Source organism: Cnephaeus nilssonii, assembly GCF_951640355.1.
Source record: "Cnephaeus nilssonii genome assembly, chromosome: 6".
Taxonomy (NCBI): Eukaryota; Metazoa; Chordata; class Mammalia; order Chiroptera; family Vespertilionidae; genus Cnephaeus; species Cnephaeus nilssonii.
Window position 1 is genome coordinate 90,680,600 of NC_137077.1, and position 25,104 is coordinate 90,705,703.

Consider the following 25,104-nt stretch of genomic DNA (forward strand, 5'->3'; position numbering starts at 1 on the left):
ACCAAATAAATTTTAAATTTTAATAAAAATGTCAAGCAAATGGATTCAGAGGATATTTTGAAGAAGAGACTATGATTTTTCAAAAGGAGAGAAGTTTTACATGGAAGATTATAAAGGAATAACATGGAAAGATCGGATTATAATATTAGATTTACTGAAATGTAGCATAGAATGTATTAACGTAGGAAGTAATGAGATAAATTGGCCGATTTAGCTGATGCTCACATCAAACCTGGCATTGTACATAATATACATGTATCAAAGCCCCCTATCTTCCAGAAGCTGATACTGTACATCTTTCACACTCTATAAAACAGGGGTGGGGAATGTCTGGCCACCAGGCCATACAAGGTCCAAGAAATCATTTGATCTGGCCCTGCCAAGCCATTAGGGGTGAGTTAACTGAATGTTTGAACAACTAGAGCAGGCTAATTTTTAAGTTGATAATTTTGTATGGTCTGCAAATGATGTTATAAATATCCAAATGGCCCTTCGCAGAAAAAAGGTTTCCCACCCCTGCATATAGGCAGTTTCCAGTTTCACTGACAACATAATAAAAAGGACTGTGACATAGTTATTTGAACTCAAAGTAATTTTCCTTTTTGAATATACATTACTATATTTTACTGTATCAAAAGACTTAGGAGAAAAATTAAACAAAGAATTACCACATGATCCAGCAATTCCATCTCTAGGTATATACCCAAAAGAACTGAAAGCTAGGATTCAGACAGATACTTGCATACGAATAGTCACAGCAGCATTATTCACAACTAGAGGCCTAGTGCACGACATTCGTGCACTGGAGGGGGTGTCCGTCTGCCCTGCCTGCACCCTCTCGCAGTCCAGGACCCCTCCATGACCCCACAGGGAGCGGGCCTAAGCCGAGGGATGTCCGAGTGGTCCTTTGTGCTGCTGCAGAGGCAGGAGAGGCTTCTGCCACCACCTCTGAGCTCACCAGCTGTGAGCCTGGCTTCTGGCTGAGTGGGAGCACACTGACCACCAGGGGGCAGCTCCTATGTTGAGCATCTGGCCCTTGGTGGTCAGTGCACATCATAGCGACCAGTTGTTCCATTGTTTGGCCAATTTGCATATTAGCCTTTTATTATATAGGATAGCCAAAAAGTGGAAACAACCCTAATGTCCATCAAAAGATTAATGGATTAAAAAATGTGATATACACATACAATGAAATATTATTCAGCCCTTAAAAGGAATAAAATTCTGATACAACATGGATGAACCTTGAAAACATTATAAGTGAAATAAATCAAACCCAAAAAGATGAATATTGTATGATTCCACTTACATGACATACCTAGAGTAAACAAATTCATAGAGAAAGAAAGTAGAATAGAGGTTTTTCCAGGGGATACAGGGAGGGGTAAAGTTCTGGAAATGGACAGTAGTGATAAACAGTATCATAAATGGATAGATAGTATCATACCCTTCAGTTTCTCTTATCAGGTTGTACAACATTCTGAATGTACTTAATGCCATTAAATTATTTACTTAAAAATGGTGAGTTTTATGTTATGTATATTTTACCACAATTTTTTAAAGGCTAAGAGTATGTACTCTGGAGCCAGACTGACAGAGTTCAAATCCCAGCTCTGCCAATTAATAGTTGTATGACCTTGGGTAAGTTACATAATTTGCATTTCAGATTCCTCACTATTACTTAAAAAGTTATAATAGTACCTACACCTCATTGTGAAGACAAATGAAATAAATAAAACATGAAAGCCGAAACCGGTTTGGCTCAGTGGCTAGAGCGTCGGGCTGCAGACTGGAAGGTCCCAGGTTCGATTCCGGTCAAGGGCATGTACCTTGGTTGCGGGCACATCCCCGGTGTGGGGAGTGCAGGAGGCAGCTGGTCGATGTTTCTCTCTCATCGATGTTTCTAGCTCTCTATCCCTCTCCCTTTCTCTCTGTAAAAAATCAATAAAATATATTTTTAAAAAAAACAAAACATGAAAAGCATCAGGGATGCCCAGGACCAAACCAGAGACGGTCGGAACTGCATCACCACCATTTGTCCACCAACCAGAACTGAAATATCAATGCTGACATCTACACATAAGGAACTGTTTGACATTGAAATAAGGACTCAAAAGAACTGTTGGCCCAGAAAGAAACTCACTACAGACTGATTCATTTGCCTCTCAGCATAACCATTACGGCTGGTCTCATTTTCGGTTCCTACAAGTGTATTTCTGTATCACATGATCTCACGCATCTAGGAGAAATAATGAGCAACATAAACAGATGAAGAAAAACAGACCCGGAGACAGGGAAGCATCGATCAGACTCTTAAACCTCAGAGGGAAGGTAGGGGAGGGTGGGGGAAAGGGGGAGAGATCAACCAAAGGACTTGTATGCATGCATATAAGCCTAACCAGTGGTCACGGACAACAGGGGGGTGGGGGCATACGTAGGGAGGGGTTTGGGGTGGGAATGGGGGGATGAGGACAATTATGTGATACCATCTTACAATAGACAAATATGCAAATTGACCGAACCTTCGCCACGCCCACCAACCACGCCCACCAGGAAACCGTTACAGGGACGTTGGGGTGTGGAGGAGCCCAAGGCCGGGAAAGCCTCGCAAGGAGCCTGCACGGATCGAAGGCAACGACCAGGGGGTCAGCTCCTACACCCGTAGCAGGGACGCTGGGTGCGGCCGAGCCCAAGGCCGGGAAAGCCGCCCGAGGCTTTCCCGACCTTGGGCACCAGCGGGCAGCCTGCACCGATCGCAGGAAACCACTGGGGTTCGGCTCCTGCGATCAGTAGCAGGGACGCTGGGTGCGGCGAGCCCAAGGCCAGGAAAGCCTGGGGCGGAGGCTTTCCCGGCCTTGGGCACCAGCAGGCAGCCTGCAAGGATCGCAGGAAACCACTGGGGGTCGGCTCCTGCGATCCTTAGCAGGGATGTTGGGTGCGGCTGAGCCCAAGGCCACTGCCCGGGGCCAAGCCCAGACCCTGAAAAAGGCAGAAGGCGGTGGCCACAGCCAAGGCCTGGGTCCCCTGTGCCGGCAGAAAACTGGTGCAGGCAGCCAGGTGAATGAAGGTCTATTGCACAAATCTTCGTGCAAACGGGCTACTAGTAATCAATAAAAAAAAAAAAAATTCTAAAACCTTAAAAAACAAAGAAAAGCATCAGGACATAGCAGTGCTATATCAAAGTTAGCTGTATTATAAATGTCTTTGTGTGGGGGCAATTGGGGAGGGTGCACATGGTAAGTACTATATCAATGTTAGCTGTATTATAAATGTTCTGTGGCCCTGGCCAGGTGGCTCAGTTGGTTGGAGCATCGTCCCAATGTACCAGGGTTGTGGGTTTGATCTCCGGTTGGGACACATAAAGGAATTTACTAATGGGTATGTGAATGGGTGGAACATCAGATCGATGTTTCTCCCCCACCTCCTCTCTCTAAAATCAATTTTTTTAAAGGTGCTTAAAAAAATGGAGGGGGGGGTGCATATATTATAAATAAGTGAAGAAAATGTTTTCAACTCTTGTGATCTAGAATACTATTGTAGACAAAGATAAACCTATAGCCAAAGCAAAATTTCCCACTAGTGAAATATCTGAAAGCTTGGTAGAAACACACATCTAATAAAAGAATATATGCAAATTAACTGTCACTCCAACACACAAGATGGCTGCCCCCTGGTGGTCAAAGACGGCTGCCCCCATGTGGACACAAGATGGGCAGTTGGGAGGGACCAGGCCTGCAAGGGAGGGCAGTTGTGGGCGATCAGGCCAGCAGAGGAGGGCAGTTGGGGGCGATCAAGCCTGCAGGGGAGAGCAGTTAGGGGTGACCAGGCTGGCAGAGAAGGGAAGTTGGGGGTGACCGGGCCTGCAGGGAAGGGCAGTTGGGGGGGACCCAGGCCTGCAGGGGAGAGCAGTTGGGGGGGACCAGGCCTGCAGGGGAGGGCAGTTCGGGGCAAACAGGCTGGCAGGGGAGCAGTTAGGCATCAATCAGGCTGGCAGGGGAGTGGTTAGGGGTAATCAGGAAGGCAGGCAGGCGAGCAGTTGGGAGCCAGCAGTCCTGGATTGTGAGAGGGATCCCAGATTGGAGAGGGTGCAGGCTGGGCTGAGGGACATAACCCCCCCATGCACAAATTTCGTGCACCAGGCCTCTAGTCTACCTAATAAAAGAGTAAGATGCTAATTGACCTTACCTTCGCAACGCCCACCAGCCAATCAGGAGTATGCCAATTAGCCCAACAAAGATGGCAGGTTAATTTGCATATGCAGGCACCGAGTGGCTGGGGCCTGGGCAGGATGCTTGCGTCATCGCCACCCCAGCTGCTCCAGGCCTCTGGGCAGCGTGGGAAGGTGGAAAGGCGGCTCTGGGCTGGAGGGGAAAGGTGGCTCCGGGCCGGAGCGAAAAGGCAGCTCCAGCCAGAGCGAAAGCGGTGCCAGCAGCCAGGGGAAGGAAGGCCCATTCTTGCATGAATCTTCATGCATCGGGCCTCTAGTAAGTTCATATGCAGAGTTGAACACATTTCTAATTCTTCAGCATCTTTTATCATACCCTCAAAGAAGCTCTTCTTTTAAGAGCTAACCAGAAAAATTATAAAGAGAAAAAATTTACTTTCAAATTTTATAGTGTAAAAGACAATGAGGGTGGTTTAGATAGAGGGTTATCTGGAAGCAAATGGATAAAATGCCTTTCTTTCATGTCTTTCCAGTGCTTCTATACTGTCACAGCTACTGTTCTAGGTGCTTGAGATATGTTTATGAGTAAAACAAAAATTTTGCCTCTATGGAACTTATATTCTAGTGGATGAAGACACACAATAAATATAATATGTAAATTTTGAAGTGATAAATCCTGTAGAAGAAATTTTAAAAAGCATTTAAAAGGCCTCGCAAGGAGTGGAATGAGGGTAAATTGAAGTATTAATTAGTCACAAAAAGCCTCATGGCAAAGTTGAAACCTGAGCAAAGATGTGAAGGAAATAAAGCAGTTACCCTAGCTATATACAAAGGGAGTAGCCAGAGCAAGGGCCCTAAGTTAAGAAGCATGCCAAGTGTTTGAGGAACAATAAGCCAGTCAATTTGGCTGAAGCAAGTGGAGAGGACTAGTAAAGGAAGTGGGAGAAGAAATAGAAGCCCTCTCAATAATCTTTACTATCCAATACAATGATCACCATTGCATAATAATCTGCTTTGCATTCAAAGCACTTTAAGCTAAATTTCCATTAGTAATGATGCACAGATCCAGTCATGCTTTCCCAACCAGTTCTGATTACTGGCACATAGCTAGCTGTGAAAACGACAGCCAGCAGAATCAGGATATGGCCAAGGAATAAGACAAAGCTATCTCACACAGAAATAAAAGCCATGAGTTTGGCTTCATGCATATAATACTCTTAACAATCTAACCAGCCCTAATACTATAAAAACACAAAACCTTACACTTCTTTTTATTCTGCTGACAGATTCAGGGATTACCATGGGTAACTTCAAAATATAAACCATTTATTTCAAGCATTTGCAATGCTATTTATCATAATGGTCACCAGAAAAATATCACTTAGGAACCATGCCCTATAAAAACATAGATGACATATACTTAAATTAAACACAACAAAGAGAAGACTTTAATCAAAACTTGACTGAAGAGTAATGTCAATCAAAGCCAAAACTTCAGTCCAATAACAAACTAAGTCTGGCTAGCAAGAGACAATTATAACAGAAATTAGAGGCCCGGTGCATGAAATTCGTGCACGGGGTGGTCCCTTGGCCCAGCCTGCATCCTCTCCAATCCGGGACCCCTCGGGGGATGTCCGACTGCCTCTCACAATCAGGAACCGCTGGCTCCTAACCACTCGCCTGCCTGCCTGCCTGATCGCCCCTAACCACCTCTGCTTACCTGCCTAATCGCCCCTAACTGCTCCCCTACCGGCCTGATAGCCCCTAACTGCTCCCCTGCTGGCCTGATTGCCCCTAACCACCTCTGCCTCACCCCGTACCTAGGACCCAGGATTCCCTCCTCCGGCCAGTCGAAGGCACCCAGGACCCGGGCTTCCCTCCCTTTGGCCGCGACCACAGGGGACCGTGGGCAGGCGGCTTTGCCCAGGCTGCAGCCACAGGCGCCCAGGACTGCAGGGCAGAAGGCTTGTCCCTCTCCCGGGCCGCAGCCTGGCTGGTCCCCATTCCTCTCTCGCGAGCTCATTTGTGCCTGGCTGGTCCCCATTCCTCTCTCCCCAGTGTTGAGTGTCTGAGCCATTGCAGAGTGACGGCATGATGACTATTTGCATATTATCTCTTTATTATATAAGAGGATAAGGTAATAGTAGTATTACACTAAAAAGCTCCCTATCAAAACTCCACTAAAAAGACAGCAAAGGAACACAAAGGCATAATCCTAAGACAGTGATGGCGAACCTATGACACGAGTGTCAGCACTGACACGTGTAGCCATTTCTGATGACACGTGGCCGCATGCCGAGGATGAAACATTTGCTGCTCCTGAGGATGAAACATTTGCGACTAGAGTCTTGGAGTTAGTTTTTTCCTCAGTGACACACTACCCGAGTTATATTCAGTTTTTTGGCGAAGTTTGACATACCAAGCTCAAAAGGTTGCCCATCACTGTCCTAAGAGAACAGACAGGCCAAGAGAAAGCAGGTTGTACATGTTATAACCCAGCAAGCAAAAAATAAAATAAAATAAAATAAAAAATAAAAAAACAAAGCATCTGCAATAGGAGAAGCTTTTGCAACATAGAACTTGTAAAGGCTTATGAAATGGGAGCAGCAGTACCTTTAAAATTAGGGATGGCGATGAACAAACAACAGGATTGGCTGAAAATCTGTATAAAAAAAGCACTTAGACCACCATCACTAAGCATAGCCAGGCAACTATCCCTCTCCAAGCAGAAGACTAGCGATTTACTCTCAGAAGAGTTAAAAAATAAGGGACTCTACCCTAAGAAAGAAAGAAAGAAATTATAGGATCAATCTAATAGTCTAATATTGTAACATCAAGCTACTAGTCAAAAATCCAACTAATAAAAGAGTTCAAATGGAAGAAATTGTCCAAGCCCAGCCAGTGTGGTTCAATGGTTGAGCATTGACCTTTGAAGCAGAAGATCATGGTTCGATTCCCGGTCAGGACACATGCAGGAGGCAATTGGTCATGTTCCCATCTCTCTCTCTCCCTCTTCCTTCCTCTCTGAAATCAATAAAAATATATATTTTTTAAAACTAATACAAGAGAAGTAATAAGAAATCAAAGACATGAGTTCAGATTAGAGTTTTCAAGTGCAATAAAAATATTAAATAAAAATAAACACATAGCTATGAATATCACTGTGAAACCTCAAACCACCAGGAATAAAAATTAGGTCCTAATGTCTTCAAGAAAAAGAAAATCATATAGAAAGGAACAAGAATTAATATAGCACCTTTCCAACAGTAACACTAGAAGCCAGAGAAGACTATGGAGTAACTAGAAGCCCGATGCACGAAGATTCGTGCTAGAATGGGCTTTCCTTTCCCTGGCTGCCGGCACCGCCTTTCCACTCAGGCCCTGGAACCGCCTCTTTCCGCTACGGGAGCTGCCTCTTTCTGCTCTGGCCCCTCCTTCCCAAGCTGCCAGAGGCCCTGAGAGACCAGGGGTGGGGCAGAACACCTGCATCCCGCCACTGTCACTCGGTGGCTGAGTATGCAAATTAACCACCATCCTTGTTGGGTTAATTTGCATATCACTCCTGATTGGCTGGTGGTGTAGCGGAGGTGCGGTCAATTTACATGTTTGTCTATTATTAGGTAAGATGTTTTCAAAATACTGAAGTAAAATGATTTACAATTTAGACTTCTAAACCCCACCAAACCACCAATAAAGTTTTAGAACATTTTTAGACAAGCCAAAAATGTACATGCCATTTACCTTCTTGCTCACTAAACTAGAAAAGAAATATTTCACCAAAATAGGAGTTAACCAAGTAAAACAGACTTGAAACATGGAAAGGCAAAGGGAATCTCCAGAATAATAGTGAAATGAAGTTCCAGGCTGACAGGTGACCTTAAGAAACAACAAGTCTGCACTGGAGCAGGAAAGAAAACTCCAGAGAAATGGCTCCGAGAAAATGAAACTGACAGATTATCTGATGGGTAAAAGCATACTGAGAGATTTACACTTCTGCTGGAAAATCTGAAAATAAATTTTTGATAGTTATAAATAAATGTACAAAATGGAGAAAGAGATTATTAACTCCAAAGAAAATAAAAATTGGTATAAAGAAACAATCATAGCATGCCATAAGGCTGGAATACAAATAATATTTGTATTTATAGTCACAGTAATAATTTTTGATTAATAAAAAATTGATCTAACTACACTATAAGGAAACAGGGGACCTGGAATTTGTGAAGATTTAGATTTCTTACACCCATTCCCCACTTCTAATAGCAGGTAATCAGTATATAATATTTAAAACTAAAAAATGAAGAAGTAGCATAATGAACATTTTATTTTTAAATATAAATACTAAAATAGGAAACAGCTAAAAGAATTGAAAGTGATTAGCTCTGAGGAATGGGAATGGGAATGAAAATGGAGAAGGAAGAATGCTGGTTTGCAAAATAAAAAAAAATCATCTTTTAAGGGCTAGAATAAATGTTCCTTGATGCACTGATTATAAACAGAAGTTGTTAATGTAAAACTCCAATAAAATACAGACATTCCAAATAACACATTTTGTTATCTATACATATATATATATATAGATAGATAGATAGATAGATAGATAGATGAACAGGTAATATGCAAATTAGCTGGGCGTCACAACCAGAGGCTGCATCACGACCCCTCAGGAGGAGCTGTGTGCGCAGATGTGCGGGAGGCGACTGCGTGCCGCCCCCCAGCCCCAGCAGACACACATACACCAGGGGTGGGGGGCGCATTCCAAGCGGCCACGCGGTGCTGCTCGGAGCACGCCCCCAGTGGGTGGCGGCAGCGGCCGGAGCAAAGCAGCCCTGATCCCAGATGCCTGGCAGCTACTGGAGCAAAACAGCCCATGTCCTGGGTGCCTGGCAGCAGCTGGAGCGAAGCAGCCCAGGTCCTGGGTGCGGGAGGGAAACCGGTGCCAGCAGCCAGGGGAAGGAAGGCCTATTCTTGCACGAATCTTCGTGCATCAGGCCTCTAGTAAAAAAATAAGTGAGAAGGACAAAGTGATTTAACCAAAACAGGGAACCACCACACTGACAATTTATGATTCAGAAGACTGAAAATTTGCTTCCCATTAAAAAGTTGTCAAAATCAAAGTGTTTCAAAATCATGTGTATAACACAAGCTCAAAAGGTGTTCATCAACTGTCAGCCAAAAATTAAAAATTTTTTTAAAGGGCATACCTAACAACCTAACAATATCAGAACTCCAGGCCTGGCCAGTGTGGCTCAGTTGATTAGTGCATTGTGTTGTACATGGGAAGGTTGTGGGTTCGATTCCCAGTCAGAGCATATAATTAGGATGCGGGTTCGATCCCCCAGTTGGAGTACATACGGAAAGGGAATGGATCAATGTTTCTCCCTCTCTTTTTCCCTCCATCCCTCTCTCTAAAATCAGTAAGCATGTCCTCGGATGTGGATTAAAAAAGGAAAAAATATATATATCAGAACTCTCAATGATTTTGTAGTTTTCAGCTTGAGCCTCTTGCTACAAAGTAAAATGTCATGCTAATGAAATAATCACCCAATGATAGAGATCAGAATAGTGGTAACTTTGGGAGAGAGTTCTGTCAGAAGGATATAAAGGACACAACTAGAATGCTGTAAATATTCTCTATCTTTTTTTTTTAATATATTTTATTGATTTTTTTACAGAGAGGAAGAGAGAGGGATAGAGAGTTAGAAACATCGATGAGAGAAACATCGATCAGCTGCCTCCTGCACACCCCCTACTGGGGATGTGCCCGCAACCAAGGTACATGCCCTTGACCGGAATCGAACCCGGGACCTTTGAGTCCGCAGGCCGACGCTCTATCCACTGAGCTAAACCGGTTTCGGCAATATTCTCTATCTTGATGTGGGTGGTGGTTCCATGAGTGTAGATAAAGATTGAACCCACTGACATTTAAGATTTGTGCATTGTAAAAAAAAAAAAAGATTTGTGCATTGTGCTCCAAGTTACACCTCAATGTAAAGAAAAATATTCATGTGAGAGGCAACAATCTCACTATGACATTTAGGGAACAAAAGTATAATAAACAAAATATCTATAAATCAAATCCTGTCTGCCTTTATCTTTAAGTCAGTTTTATAAGCATTCTCAAAGGTTAGGGGAAAGAGATGTCCATGGGGACGAAAAGACAAGACACCAATAAACCCTAGGACAATCAAACTTAACCTTTAATCAACATATTTTCAATACATTCTGCAAACCACCACAGGCCCCTTGCTCAGGCCGCCCCACACCCCAAGGGAACCCCCACCCTTATCTGTGACACCCTTCAGGGCAAACCAGCTGGCCTCCACCTGTGCACCAGGCCTCTATCCTATCTAATAAAAGAGTGATATACAGATTGATCATCACTGCAACACACAATATAGCTGCCCCCATGTGGTCAAAGATCCTGCCCCCATGTGGACACAAGATGGCCACTACAAGATGGCCAGCAGGAGAGGGCAGTTGGGAGGCACCTGGCCTGCAAGGGAAGGCAGTTGTGAGGGACCAGGCCTGCAAGGGAGGGCAGTTGAGGGGGACCAGGCTTGCAAGGGAGGGCAGTTGGAGGTGATCAACCCTGCAGGAGAGGGCAGTTAGGGGTGACCAGGCTGGCAGAGGAGGGAAGTTGGGGGCAAACAGGCTGGCAGGGGAGCAGTTAAGCATCAACCAGGCTGGCAGCGAAGTGGTTAGGGGGTGATCAGGCTGGCAGGCAGAAGTGGTTAGGGGCAATCAGGAAGGCAGGCAGGCAAGCAGCTGGGAGCCAGCAGTCCTGGATTGTGAGAGGGATGTCGACTGCCCGTTTAGGCCCGATCCTGGTGGGCATCCCTCCAGGAGTCCCAGATTGGAGAGGGTACAGGCTGGGCTGAGGGACAACCCCCCGCCGTGCACGAATTTTGTGCACCGGGCTTCTAGTAACTCTATAAAACCAAGAATGCAACCTAATTTACCATCTAATTTAAACTGAATATTTACCTTTTAATTGTTAAAAAAGAAAATTCTTAAAAGAAATTATTTTTACCCGAATGGTTCCCTACAAGATACAAACCCATCCCTCAAATTCACTATATTTACCCTCTGGTATCATAGGTTTTCATACACCTGCACTAGGTAATTCTCAGCACAGTGCTTAATTATTGACATCATTACACGACTGATAAAACAAACCTAGAACTACATTTTAGCATAAGATTATACTTCTGAGAATTTTTGGCATAAAACAAAATTTTTAGAGAATTTTGACCTGATATTAATTTTCAAATGTATTGTAAAAAATAAGTTAGCCCTAGCAGGTTTGGCTCAGTGGATAGAGCATTGGCCTGCGGACTGAAGGATCCTGGGTTCAGTTCCAGTCAAGGACACATGCCCGGGTTATAGGCTCAATCCCCAGTAGGGGGCATGTAGGAGGCAGCTGAAAATAACAATAGTAATTTAAATATCATTATTTTCACTTTTTTCCTTGAAAGTGAAATCTTCCAAAATTAACTCTGTAATTTAAATGTGAAAAAAAAATTTATTTCAAGACTAGTGGCTCGGTGCATGAAATTCATGTATGGGGGAGGGGGGGTGTTCCTCAGCCCGGCCTGCACTCTCTCCAATCTAGGACCCCTTGAAGGATGTCCTACTGCCAGTTTACAGGGAACGGGCCTAAACCGGCAGTCGGACATCCCTCTCCCAATCCAGGACTGCTGGCTCCTAACCACTCACCTGCCTGCCTGCCTGAGTGCCCCTAACCAATCTGCCTGCTGGCCTGCTCACCCCCAACTGCCCCCCGCCGCCGGCCTGCTCGCCCCCAAATGCCTCCCCCCGCCAGCCTGATCACCTCCCACTGCCCCCCGTGCCAGCGTGCTCACCCTCAACTGTCCCCCCTACTGGCCTGCCCACCCCCACTCTCCCTCCCCACTGGCCTGCTCGCCCCCAACTGCCCCCCTGCTGGCCTTCTCACTCCAAACTGTGCCCCCTGCTGTCTTGATCACCCCCAACTGACCCCCACTGACGGCCTGCTCGCCCCCAACTGGCCCCCCCGCCAGCCTGATCACCCACAACCAGCCTGATCACCCACAACTGCCATCCCATCCTGGCCTGATCACCCACAACTGCCCTCCCCTCTTGGCCTCTAACCGCCTCTACCTCAGCCCCCCCACCATGGCTTTGTCCAGAAGAACATCCGCAAGGTCTCCTGGAAGGCCTCCCAGCCTAATTAGCATATTACCCTTTTATTAGTGTAGATAGTACATCAATCATCTATATATATAAAAGGCTAAGCAACCATCCAAACCGGTAGCTATGATGCGCACTGACCACCAGGGGGCAGGCGCTCAACACAGGAGCTGCCAAGCTGCGGTGACCAGGCAACAGTGGTTCTTGGGTGATGCACCCCGGAACCAGAGGGTCCGAAGGAGCCCTCGGGGGATGTTGGAGAGCCAGTTTCGGCCCAATTCCCGCAGGCCAGGCCAAGAGACCCCACCTGCCTTAGGGACCCTGCTCACTCCGCAGACGCCCTTCAAGTGTGGCTGGCAGGGGAGGGACCATGGGAGGTTGACTCCAGGGCATGTCTGGCCCATCTCGCCTAGTCCCACCCCGCCGGCCACCTTGTAATTAATTTCCTTTCAATGTGCACAAATCTGTGCACCGGGGCACTAGTAGGATATAAAAGGCCACAGAAATAAGTTGAGCCCTAGTCAGTGTGGCTCAGTTGGTTGGAGCATTGTCCTGTACACCAAAAGACTGAGGGCACAATTTCCTGGTAAGAGCAAATACCTATGTGGTGGGTTTGATCTGGGCGTGCACAGGAAAGCAACCGATCAATCACTGTTTCTCTCTCACGTGAACATCAGTATCTCTGTCTCTCTCTCCTCCTTTCCCTCTCTCTAAAATCAATAAGCATATCCTCAGGTAAAGATTTTTTTTAAAATGTTTTAAAAATAAATAAGTTGAAAAAAAGAAAAAACAAAAAAAACAAAAATAAATAAAAATAAATAAATAAAAGGGAAAAAATAAAATTAAAATAAATAAGTTGATTTGCAATTCTTCAGATAATCAAGCTATCTTCACTCACAAATTCAAGCAATCATAAATTTTTATTATTGTATTAATAAAATATGTCTTCAAGATAATTACTATAAACCCTGTTGCAGGTCAGTTAGTTTTCTTCACATTAGATAATGTGAAGTTAATCTAAGTTTACCAAGTTAAACAAAGTTAACCTAAGTTTAAGTAAAAATTAGTCTAAACACTTTTTTTTTTCTGTTTAGTCATTTCATACAGAAGGAGGACACAAACAAATCCTCCTCCTTCAAATCATAGCAATGTTAATCTATCCTATAAGCAAGTCCAAACACTTTAACCTTACGTTTGTGAGCTATTATTCATTCCACTGGATAATGCTGACCTCAGTTAACTATTATCATTACTTAGAGGTATTAATGTAAGTGATATGCACCAAACATAATAATGTTGAATAACATCAACCTCTTTAATATACCAAATTTACATTAAGAAGTAGAAAAAAGGACAAGCTCAACACAGTACATTATACACTCAAGACAAGATAATGTTAGGTTGGTGTCATTTCTTTTTTTTTTTTTTTTTAATATATTTTTATTGATTTTTTACAGAGAGGAAGGGAGAGGGATAGAAAGCCAGAAACATCGATGAGAGAGAAACATCGACCAGCTGCCTCCTGCACGCCCCCCACCGGGGATGTGCCCGCAACCAATGCACATGCCCCTGACCAGAATCGAACCTGGGACCCATCAGTCCGCAGACCGATGCTCTATCCACAGAGCCAAACCGGTTCTGGCGGTTGGTGTCATTTCTTTTCCATTATTGTGTACAAGAGAGCCTACTAATCTGAGTGTCATTAAATACGAATCTCATAAGAAACTATAAAATAGATTTTAAAGATAACTTTTAGATCTCTCATTTCTATTCATGTTTGCAGTTCACTGTTAAACAAATCCTACATAGGCAGTGATGATTCCTTTTCTATCAAGTGTATTTGAAATTCCTAATTTGATAAATTCAGAAATTTAATAAATAATTTAATAAATTTAGAAATTTACCAATTTCTAATCCCAGTAAAAGCCTCACCTTGCTCAAAGCATACAGATCCAGGATTTTTCTCTCTACCACAGGGATCTTCAAAGTAGATCCTTGAAGTTCCCAAAATTTTGCTAGTTGATCCAAGAAGTCCAGTCTCACTCTCGTCATTGCCTAAGATTATTAAAATACAGAAATCAGAAATAAAAACCACATTATGGTTGAAAATAAATGTATTTCACTTAACAAAGGTATTCATTTCTCAAAAGAAATTCAGATTTTTCATTATTGCTTAGTCCAACCTTGTAAAGTAAGCTAATAATAAAGAAGCAAAATATTTCTAATAAACTTTATTCATTAAGGCAAAAAAAGTTACTCTAATATATGTGAACGGGTCTCATATTATCACCCAAAGCAATTTTCTGGATGAAGATGGCTTAAATTTAAGCTAACCAGGAAATTTAGATCAAATTATTCTGTTTCTAAGCATTCTGCCATTTCATCTGTAGATAACATGCTTAAGGAACACCAATTCTCTACCTCACTGATATTAAAATCCTTCATCAAGTATCTAATTACAAGAGACTACAGGAAAAAGATATATATTAAAATCTCCAAAAATGTTTTAGGAGCATCAAGGGGAAAAAAGCCTCACATGACATAGTAAGCCTTAGCTAAGATTTCTCTTTTGTACGCTGAAACAGTTTTCTATCAAACAAAAAAATCTCCTAAAAATCTGGCAGACAAGAACAACAATATCTAAATAGAGATTAGTAATATTTAAAGGGAGATCTTAACAATTCAAATTAATTTTAATTAATTTAAGATTTTAATTTAAAAAATTAAAAATTAATTAAAACTTTATTCCCCTGGAAAAGTACTGTTAGCCAAAGGAGGGGGGTGGGACTTCTGAAAACTAGGTTTTTTGATAGAATTTATAAAACTATTTTCCAAAGATCACAGGAGGCAATCTTCCAACAGTAAAAAAAGTAAAAAAAAACTTTTAGTGAAACAAGCACTGAAGAAAGTTCAACTTAAGAATTCCGGGTTTCTGAAATTAACTAAGCTGGATATTTCAACTACAAAAAATATGGCTAGAGATAATTTCCCATAATCCCAGTTAAGTGAAAAAACAGTATTAACAACCTGAAACTTTTTTTAATCAGAAACGTCCTTCCATTCAATCCCAATTAACATTAACTCTGAGCACTGGTACATGAACTTCTCAAAGTTCTCTACCAAGAGCCCTAACATAAAAAAATGAATCAGGAGGCAGCAATGGCTATATAATACTCACTTCAAGTTCATTCAGGCGCTGGACTCTGGGTGTGAAACGAAAGCTTTTTACTTCACATGCAAATGGAGGTTGCCAATCCTAAATAGAAAGATTTTTATTTTAAAGTATATTGGCATATAAGCAAGGAATGCATTATTCCTTCCCTCGATTTAAGGGGTGAGTTATCAAAAATCATGATAAGAGAACTAATAAGTCTTCTTTATTATACAACAGAATGAGTAATATTTTTAAATATATTTTTATTGATTTCAGAGAGGAAGGGAGAGGGAGAGATAGAAACATCAATGATGAGAGAGAATCATTGATCAGCTGCCTCCTCCACACCCCACACTGGGGATTGAGCCTGCAACCTAAGCAGGTGCCCAGACCAGGAATAGACCCATAACTTCCTGGTTCATAGGTCAACGCTCAACCATTGAGCCACAACAGTCAGGCGAAAGAGTAATATTTTTAGATAAAATTACTTATCTCTAATATTCTTAGTATTAAAATTTTTATCTATAAATCCTCAAATCTCACAAGTACCACTGTTTACATCCCACAATTATGCTTTCCCCAATTAGTCAAGTACAATGCAGTGAGCTCATGTATCTCAATACAATGTCTAATAAACATTCAAGTTTACAAATAAAAAAGAAAGCAGAATTTGAAAGAAACAAAAAGCATACAATTAAAGATTTTAAAATAATTTTAAGTACTTATATAATTGGATATGTTTTTCATTCATGTATAATGTGACACAGCACTTTACAGTCTATGTTATATAAATGGGCATCCAAATAATTTTTTCAAAAGTAAGCAAACCCATAGAACAAGGACAGTTTCCAGATTGGAGATGCAGTATAACTAAATGAGATAGCACAATGCAAGCAGGGTTCAAGAGAACATACTTTGATTTGGCCTAAATATTAGTAAATCTATTTAAAAACCTGAGTAATCAAAAACATTTATCTTACCTTGGAAACTAAAGAAATCCACCAATATTGAAATTAAGTTAATTGAAATTAAATTTTCATTAAGGTGAAATACAAAGAGAAGGTATATTATTTCAACCTTTTTTTTAAGTAATAAAAAAAACTTGTGTTTTGTTTTGTTTTACCAAAAGGGACCTTGAACAGAATTTCTAATTCATGAAGGCAACAGTAAAAAATATGATTCAGAAAAAACTGCAGTGCTTAAGGCTTTGTCAATATTAGGTAATTTTGATAGAAAAATGTTAAATGAAGCTTTTGGAGGATGGCAATGCCTATATAATCGCTCACCATAGCAACTATCTGTTAATGCTTTACTTGCAATTGATAGTCTATAATCTTAAATTCATTTAGCACAATGGGAGTAGCATGTCTGGATATTAGAAGCAAACAGATGGATCTATGTTCAAAATCTACTTTGCTACTTGCCCAAAATCATACATTTGATAAGTTGTTTAACTTACCCAGACCTGCCCCATCTGTAAAATGGACTTTAGTTACCTCCTAGAGCTTCAAAGAATATTAAATGAAATAGTTTGTAGGTGCTATATTAGCTCCTCTCTCCTCCCTCCCATCTTCTCTTTTTATTCACTGTGGTGCACATCATCATGGTAGTCTGTAGTGAGAGTAGATGCTTTTTAAAATGCAACACGGGTAAGAGTACTTAACATTTTAGTTGTATTACTGGTAGACAAAACATAAAGCAAGGTGTTCCTTTAAGAAGCACTAAGGCAACGGTTCCCAAACTTTAATGTGCAGTAAGAATCATTTGCGAGTATTTGCTAGAAAAGCATATTCTAGGTCTTCCACATACAGACACTGATCCGGCCTGGGAATGAGGCCGACGAACCTACATTTTAACACGCATCAGGCTGACCTTGGTGCAGGTGCGCCAGGAACATCATTTGAAAAGCACTGGTCTAATGGGTAAAGACTCTTTTGACCTTGAACAAATCACTCAGCTTCTCGGTGCATTAACTGCCTCAAACAAGTAGGAGTAATTGCTTTCTCTACCTTAAAGATTGATGTAATTAACCTATAAGCAAAGCCGGTTATTGGCCGTAATTGCGATTCATAAATCTTTAATCCACCGTTCCTAACATCAAAATATTTCGTTTTCTTTCACGTCTATCACTGACAACTCTTCCTAAACCTCTATGTTTTCTTTCACGTCTATCACTGACAACTCTTCCTAAACCTCTATATTTATTTTAAAAATTAATGCTGCCCCTTATCTTCCCCAGGGAAGACTTTTTCATTGCAGCAGTAATTAGTCTGGGGTTCTTGTTTGGTGATACCATCCTAGAGGGACAACTGGAGCTCAGATTACTGTTTAAGAAACCTTAGCCGTGAGATAAGGCCTGCAAATATTTAACAAATTAAGCATTAATAAGGCTTGGATAAAGAAAAAGCCGACAAAGGAGTTTTTACTCTCGTACTGTAATGACTGTACAGGAGTGTAGGACAGACACATCATGCCATAATGTTTCAAACATCTCACCGGCCAACAAAAACCTAAAGCCTTTTGTTAGCCTTGCCCACAATCCAGGAAGAAAAGTATCAGTTCCCAAGTTCGAAGCGGAAAGGCCTCGGGGACACTACTCCCCTGTTCAGACAAGCGTACAAAAGACCGCAAAAGAAACCAAGGCAAAAAACATCCAGAAACTTAGCTTCTAGTTGTTGAGAAATAAAGGAGGGCGAATATGAAAAGACAGAAGGACCGGAAGAGTAAAACTAAACTAAATGCATCGACTCCCCCACTCTCCTCTTCTCCCCTCTCCTCAGACGCAGGTACCTTGGGCGGTCGAATTTTGCAGATGCCCGTTTTCTCCGCCAGCGGCCGGATGCGGCCGATGAAGCTGAGGGGGTCTGTGAACTCTTCCCAGCTCGGCTCAAAGACCGGGCACTCCGGCGGTGGCACGAACTCCGCCGCGTAGCCCCCCGGCCCCGCGCCCGCCATGGCCAAGCCCAGGGGGCCCCGCGGGGAAGCAGGTGGGCGAAGGCTGGCTGAAGCCCACCGAACTCTTTCACGTCCCCTGACGGGGCCCGAAGCTCATCTTCTGGGACAAAAACTGCTCCACACGGGAACCGCAGAATCGCTTCCTCCTTCGTTTGTTATTGTTTCCTTCGGGGCTTCTCTTCACAGAGCTGGGACTTTTCCGGAAGTGAACGTGCTGTCAAATCCCTCCGCCACCCCAGGGACAGAATCCCTCCGCCCCAGCGCGACGCCTCGTCCTACAACCTTCCTTCTTCCTCCCTTTCCCGGCAATTCAGAGTTGTTCCTGGCCTCCTTGTCCGTGAAAGTTCCGCGCTGTCCTACGACTTCAACCGGCACACCTGGGAAGTCCCATGATCTCTCCTGGAGGGTGGAGGGAAGCACACGGAAATGAGGTGAGACGCGCTCTTCCGGCGCGGAGGAATGTGTAATGCGCCAGAGTGCAAAGGTTCTGCTTCCGGTGTGTGTGTTGGGGGTGGGGGGTGCGGTAAGCCAGTTTCCCTTTGTGTACAAATGGACGGAAAAACAAGCCCGATCTAACCTCAGCCTCCCTACCTCGCTGCTGGTTCACTTGCCTTTTCCCAAGTAACCTTTTCAGATTCTCTTGTTTGTAGCCCTTTGGCTCTTAGTGCCTCTTATAATAATCTCGGCCACTTTATATTGCCCCATCTCCATGGCAAGTTGGGGTGGAACCCCTGCCCCAAATCCTAACGGCTGGCAGAATTGCTTTTTGTCCACATAGAAGCAACGGCTTTGACCTTGCTTTTCCAACTGTTGCCAATCCCCAGGTCATCTATCTCAAGAGCAGCCACTTTCCTCTAGCACCACATACTCCGTCATCCTTTCTCAGTTTGCTGTAAAAGCGATGACAGCTGTTCTGACCCTGCTTGTCAAAAATCTCTGTGCCTGTATCCATCTCCACTTGCTCCAAATTGTGGAGAATAATGCAGAAATGTCTAAAGAAACCATGAGAGTGTATTTCTTAGAATCAAATATTTGTGGAAGGAAGACTTAGCTTCAAAGGGCTGTTCTCCTCCCTGTTCGCTCTGAGCTTCCCCCCGGGACCAGAATTGCCAACTATGGCTGATGACTCTGAAATCTGTATTTCCAGCCTGGGCTTCTCTCCCAAGTTGTATCTAGCTACTTACTGGACAACCCCACTTGGTAAACTTAAAGTACCTTAAACTCATAGTTCTCCAATTTTTTTTCAGTGTTTCCAGTTTCCATGAATGACTTCAACCATTTACTCAGTTGCCTGCGCCAGAAATATAAAAATAATCCTTAACTCCTGCTTCTTTTTTTAAAAAAAGTAGTTTTTATTGACTCCAGAGAGGAAGGGAGAGGAGGAAGTGATAGAAACATCAATGATGAGAGAGAATTAATGAGTTGCCTCCTGCACACTCACTACTGGGGGTGGCGCCCACAGTCAGCATGTGCCCTGACTGGGAATCCAACGGTGACTGACAACCACTGAGCAACACCTGCCAGGCACTCCTGCTTCTTTACTATCCATATATAATTACTAGAGGCCCCATGCATGAAATTCTTGCAAGGGGGGCTCGGCCCTCACGGCCCCGGCTTCATCTGGAAGGTTGTCCAGAAGGACGTCCAGAAGGTCCTTTGGCTGTCCAGTATAATTATTATTATAGATGTATCAAGTCTGGAGATTTTATCACCTAAAAATCTTAAATTCATCCATGTCTCTCCATCCCTTTTATCACTTTCCTAATTAAAATTTTTTCTATCCTGAACTGTTGATAACAGCTCAGTTTTTGCACCTGTCAAATCCCTCTCTAGTCAGTTGTCATATTGCTTCGTCTAAAAGCAGTCATGTCATTTTTCATCTCCAAATTCAACAGTTCCAAACTTTTTTACTAGTTGCTGCCCTACTCCCAAGCTTCATTGTGCTTTTCCATATACATACTACACAGAAATTATTGTGGTGGTTTGAATGCACCATGCTTTTTCTCACCTCTGAGCCTTCATAGGTAATGTTTCCTTCGTTGGAGCATATTTGTAGTCTTCGGGCCCCAGTTTCCTATACCCCTTTCTGGCTAAATTTCTACTCATCCTTCACCTATCAGCTTAAAGATCACTTCCTCTGGAAAGCCTTCCCTAATGCTCTAAGTTTGTTTAGTGAGCAGCAACCTGTGCTTTCTTATCAAACTTTTTGAAATTACTTAATTACTTTCTTCCTCAGGCTATAAACTATACGAAGGCAGGGGCAGTGTCTGTTCCACCTCCTAGAACAGTGATGGCAAACCTATGACACGCGTGTCAGCACTGACACGCCTAGCCATTTCTGATGACACGCGGCCGCATGCCGAGGATGAAACATTTGCTGCTCCTGAGGATGAAATGTTTGTGACTAGAGTCTTGGAGTTAGTTTTTTCCTCAAAGTGACACACTACCCGAGTTATGCTCAGTTTTTTGGCAAAGTTTGATACACCACGCTCAAAAGGTTGCCCATCACTGTCCTAGAATATAGTACTTGGTGTTTAGAATGTGTGCAATAAATATTTGTTGAATTAATGAATTAATAGATTCACCCAATAAATTCACTTTGTGTTTGATTGCCTCATCTTATGTTTACATTTAATAAATTGTATTTGAGACTCTACTAGGATGTGATACATCCCTCCACTTGATTATAGCATCCAAAAGTTGATGCCCAGTTACTTATACCCACCAGTCTAATTTTCATACACAAGCACTTTGAGTGGATATTTCTGCTTCAGTTAACCTTTGTTGTGTAAGAAACTACCTCAAAACTTTGTGGCTGAAAATGATAATTTTATTATTACTATTCTGTGAGTTGGCAATCTGTTCTGATGGCTTGACCTGCAATCACTCATGCAGCTATAGTCATCTAACTGCTTGACTGGAGTTGGAGGATGCACGATGATCTCACTCACATGGCTGGCAGTTGGTTCTGGCTGTTATCTGGGAGGTCTCAATTCACATGACTTCTCATTCTTGGTAGGGTTATAGGGCTTTTTTATGGCATGGTGGTCTTCGTGTTCCTAGAGCATGAGAGTGGAATCAGTTCCCAAGTTCGAAGCGGAAAGGCCTCGGGGACACTACTAGATCTAAAGTCTAGCCTCCAAAATGTACAAAATCACTTCTATGACATTCTATTAGTGAAGCAAGAGGGTGGTAAAATAAACTCCATTTCTTGATAGGAAGAGCAACAATACTACATTGCAAAAAGATATAGAGAAAGAAAGATGTGATTCATTGCATACAACTATGATTTACAACAAAATTTTAGATTTTTTACTACTTAAATTTGGACAACCATGTTATTCACACAAAAAGGAAAAATAATGAAATTCTAAGTAAATCAAGTAACAATGAAATAATTCATTTCATTAAACATAGAATTAAAATATAATGGTTTTGCTTTAACATTATTAGAGCAGCAAGGCCTTGATAGACCCTCAGTACAAACATAAACTCCCAAAAGTTTGTATTGTTCCTGTTTATTTCCTATTATTCCTTCAAGTTATACTTACTATCTAAACTCTTCCTAGTAGAATATAAAATTATAAAGTAATGATTCTCAGTCTTTTTTTTTAATCTTCACATGAGGATATTTTTTCCATTGCTTTTCAGAGAGAGTGGAGTGTGGGACAGGGAGAGAAACACAGGGATCAGAGCACGAACCCACAATCCAGGTGTGTGCCCTTGATCGGGAATTGAACCCGAGACCCTCAGTGCCCGGGTCGATGCTCTAACCACTGATCCACACTGGCCAGGGCAATTCTCATTCATTTTTATTTGCCTTATACTCCTGAGAAATCTGTAGCAGTCACACTAGCAGTGAGTCCGTAAGAAAAGGGCAGTAAATATCTCTGCTGGGAATGGAAAAACCTTCTCCAGTTGCTCCCACCTCAGATTCAGATGCTACCCTCACCCTCACACCCACCCCTTTGAGAACCACTATTGCAAAGATCCAAAACTTGTGTTTTATCAGCCCTTATGAGGGCATTCTTCACACATGATGTTAAATTGACTGTCAAGTATTTGGGTTTTGGGCAGAATAGTTGAGTATAGCTGTAATCTAAAGGGATTTTCAATATTTAAATAGTTCTTGAAATTAACCTTTCAGAGAAAATTAATATTAGAGTATTATGTATTTATCTTAGTGCTAGAATAGAATAAAATTAATACTTAACAGTGGTCATCATTGGCTAGGCTGTGGTCTCTGGATTTTTTAAAAAATGCAATAAAACTTCATAAATTTAGATTCATTGAGGGAAGGCTAGTTTTAAAGAGCAAAAATATCAAAATTACTAACTTTTTAAAGAAAGGCCATTATATTTTAAATATAATTTACCAGTGGGGTGGGTGGGGCGGCAATGGTAAGATATGTACACATATAATACCTTAATGAAAAAAATAAATATAATTTACCAGTGGTTCTTAAACTTTTTGGTTTCAGGATCCCTTTATACTCTTAAAAATTATTGAGAATGCTAATAATATCTTGTTTATATGGATTATATAGTATAGATGCTTACTATGTTAGACATTAAAACTAAGTGTTTAAAATATTCATTTAAAAATAATAAACCCATTACATGTTGGGTTAGTCATCATTCTCCAGAAAAACAAGACAAATAGGATGTGTATATAGATGGAAAGAAATTTATCATAAGCAATTGGTTCACATCTTAGGAAGGATGGCAAGTACAAAATCTGCAGTGTTGGCTGGCAGGTTTAGGCCCAGAAGAGCTGACAGTACAGATAAAATCTGAAGGCAGTCTGCAGCACATCTCCATCTTGTTTTGGGGAGGCTGGCTTTTTTTCTATTTAAGCCTTCAACTGATTGAATGAGGTCCTCCACATTATGGAGGGCAGTCTGCTTTACTAAAAATTAATTAATTAAATGTTAACCTCATCCAAAAACTCCCCAAGGTGACACATAAAATTAGCCATCATGCATGTGGTTGTTTTTGTTGTTGTTATTGTTGTTTTTAATCCTCACCAGAAAGAGAGCAAGGGGTGCGGGGGGAGAGAGAAACATTGACTTTAGAGAGAAACATCGATATTGTTGACTGGGAATCAAACTCGAAGCCTGGGTATGTGCCCTGACTAGGAATCAAACCGGCAACCTTTCAGTGCACAAGACAATGCTCAACCAACTGAGCCCCTCTGGCCCAGCAGCCATCATACATGTTAATACAAATATATTTTATTAATAATAATATTTTCAAATGATCCAATCAAAAAATGGGCAAATGATCTAAATAGACACTTTTCAAAAGAGGACATACAGAAGGCCAAGAGACATATGAAAACATGCTCTAAGTCATTAATCATCCAAGAGATGCAAATCAAAACAACAATGAGATACCATCTCACACCTTCAGAAATGCTATCATCAACAAATCAACAAATGACAAGTGCTGGCAAGGATGTGGAGAAAAAGGAACCCTCGTGCACTGCTGGTGGGAATGCAGACTGATGCAGCCACTGTGAAGAACAGTATGGAGTTTTCTCAAAAAACTAAAAATGGAACTGCCATTTGACCCAGTGATCCCTCTTCTAGGACTATATCCCAAGAAACCAGAAACACCAATCAGAAAGGATATATACAACCCTATGTTCATAGCAGCACTATTTACAATAGCTAAGATTTGGAAACAACCTAAGTGCCCATCAGCAGATGAGTGGGTTAGAAAACTGTGGTACATCTACACAATGGAATACTACCCTGCTATAAAAAAGAAGGAACTTTTACCATTTGCAACAGCATGGATGGAACTGGAGAGCATTATGCTAAGCGAAATAAGCCAGTCAGAGAAAGATAAATATCACATGATCACACTCATATGTGGGATATAATGATCAATGTAATTTGATGAACAAGAATAGATCCAGAGACAAATGGCAGGGGAGGGGGTTAGAGAGCAATCAAAGGACTTGTATGCATGCATATTAGCATAACCAATGGGGCGGGCAGTGGGGGCTTTTCTGGGGTGGGAATGGCTGGGGGGGCGGTAAAGTGAGGGAAAAGGAGACATATGTAAAACTTTAGGCAATAAAAACTAAAAAAATAATAATATTTTCAAATAAATGTAATGAGAAGTGGGGCATTTATTTACATTTTTGAAAATTTTTTAAATGTTCAACTTAGTGAGATCAAGCTGGATTCTCATATCTGTTTCTGCTTTCAATCTGTTGTGGTATGTTTTGGTTGAAATATATGAAGAAAATCCAGAATCACACAAATAGGTAGTTGAAAAAAGGGGAAAATATATTTTAAATATTTAGCCTTTTCACTAATATTCTACTTTATACAGTGTTTTCTATATATTGGCTCACAGTTTGGAAGTCAGAGCATAGAAAAAAACAAGAAAGTTATTGGCCAGCTTCCACATCATACTACAACGCATGGGGAAAAAAGGGAATCTATGTCAATGTTGGAGAATTGTACAATGTGTATTGAAAAATTTTAAGTGAAGGATGTTTTCAGAATTTGCCATGCAAGCATATTTTTCATAGAATTTGCGTTGACCCATGGCTTTTGGATCATCACACATGTCCAATGTGTAAACTTGATGTCATCAGAGTCCTGGGATGTTGAGGAGAGCTTGAGGATGTGCAGGAGATGTCC

The 25,104-nt window shown here is 41.9% G+C and overlaps 1 protein-coding gene across 3 annotated transcripts in view; it reads right to left on the reverse strand.

The window, feature by feature from the left end:
• KDM5A (lysine demethylase 5A) overlaps nt 1-18,831 on the reverse strand; it is a 115,962-nt gene extending 97,131 nt beyond the window's left edge. For 2 of the 3 annotated variants that reach the window (XM_079773952.1, XM_079773951.1), the window contains exons 1-3: nt 18,282-18,831; nt 15,516-15,593; nt 14,270-14,392 (exon numbers count right to left, since the gene is read on the reverse strand). In XM_079773952.1, the coding sequence (XP_079630078.1) occupies nt 14,270-14,392; nt 15,516-15,593; nt 18,282-18,446 (366 nt within the window). In that variant the 5' untranslated portion in view covers nt 18,447-18,831. Of the gene's footprint in view, nt 1-14,269; nt 14,393-15,515; nt 15,594-16,950; nt 17,768-18,281 lie in introns of those variants that run through there. The other variant, XM_079773953.1, reaches the window with a different exon arrangement.
• Nucleotides 18,832-25,104: the final 6,273 nt, after the last annotated feature.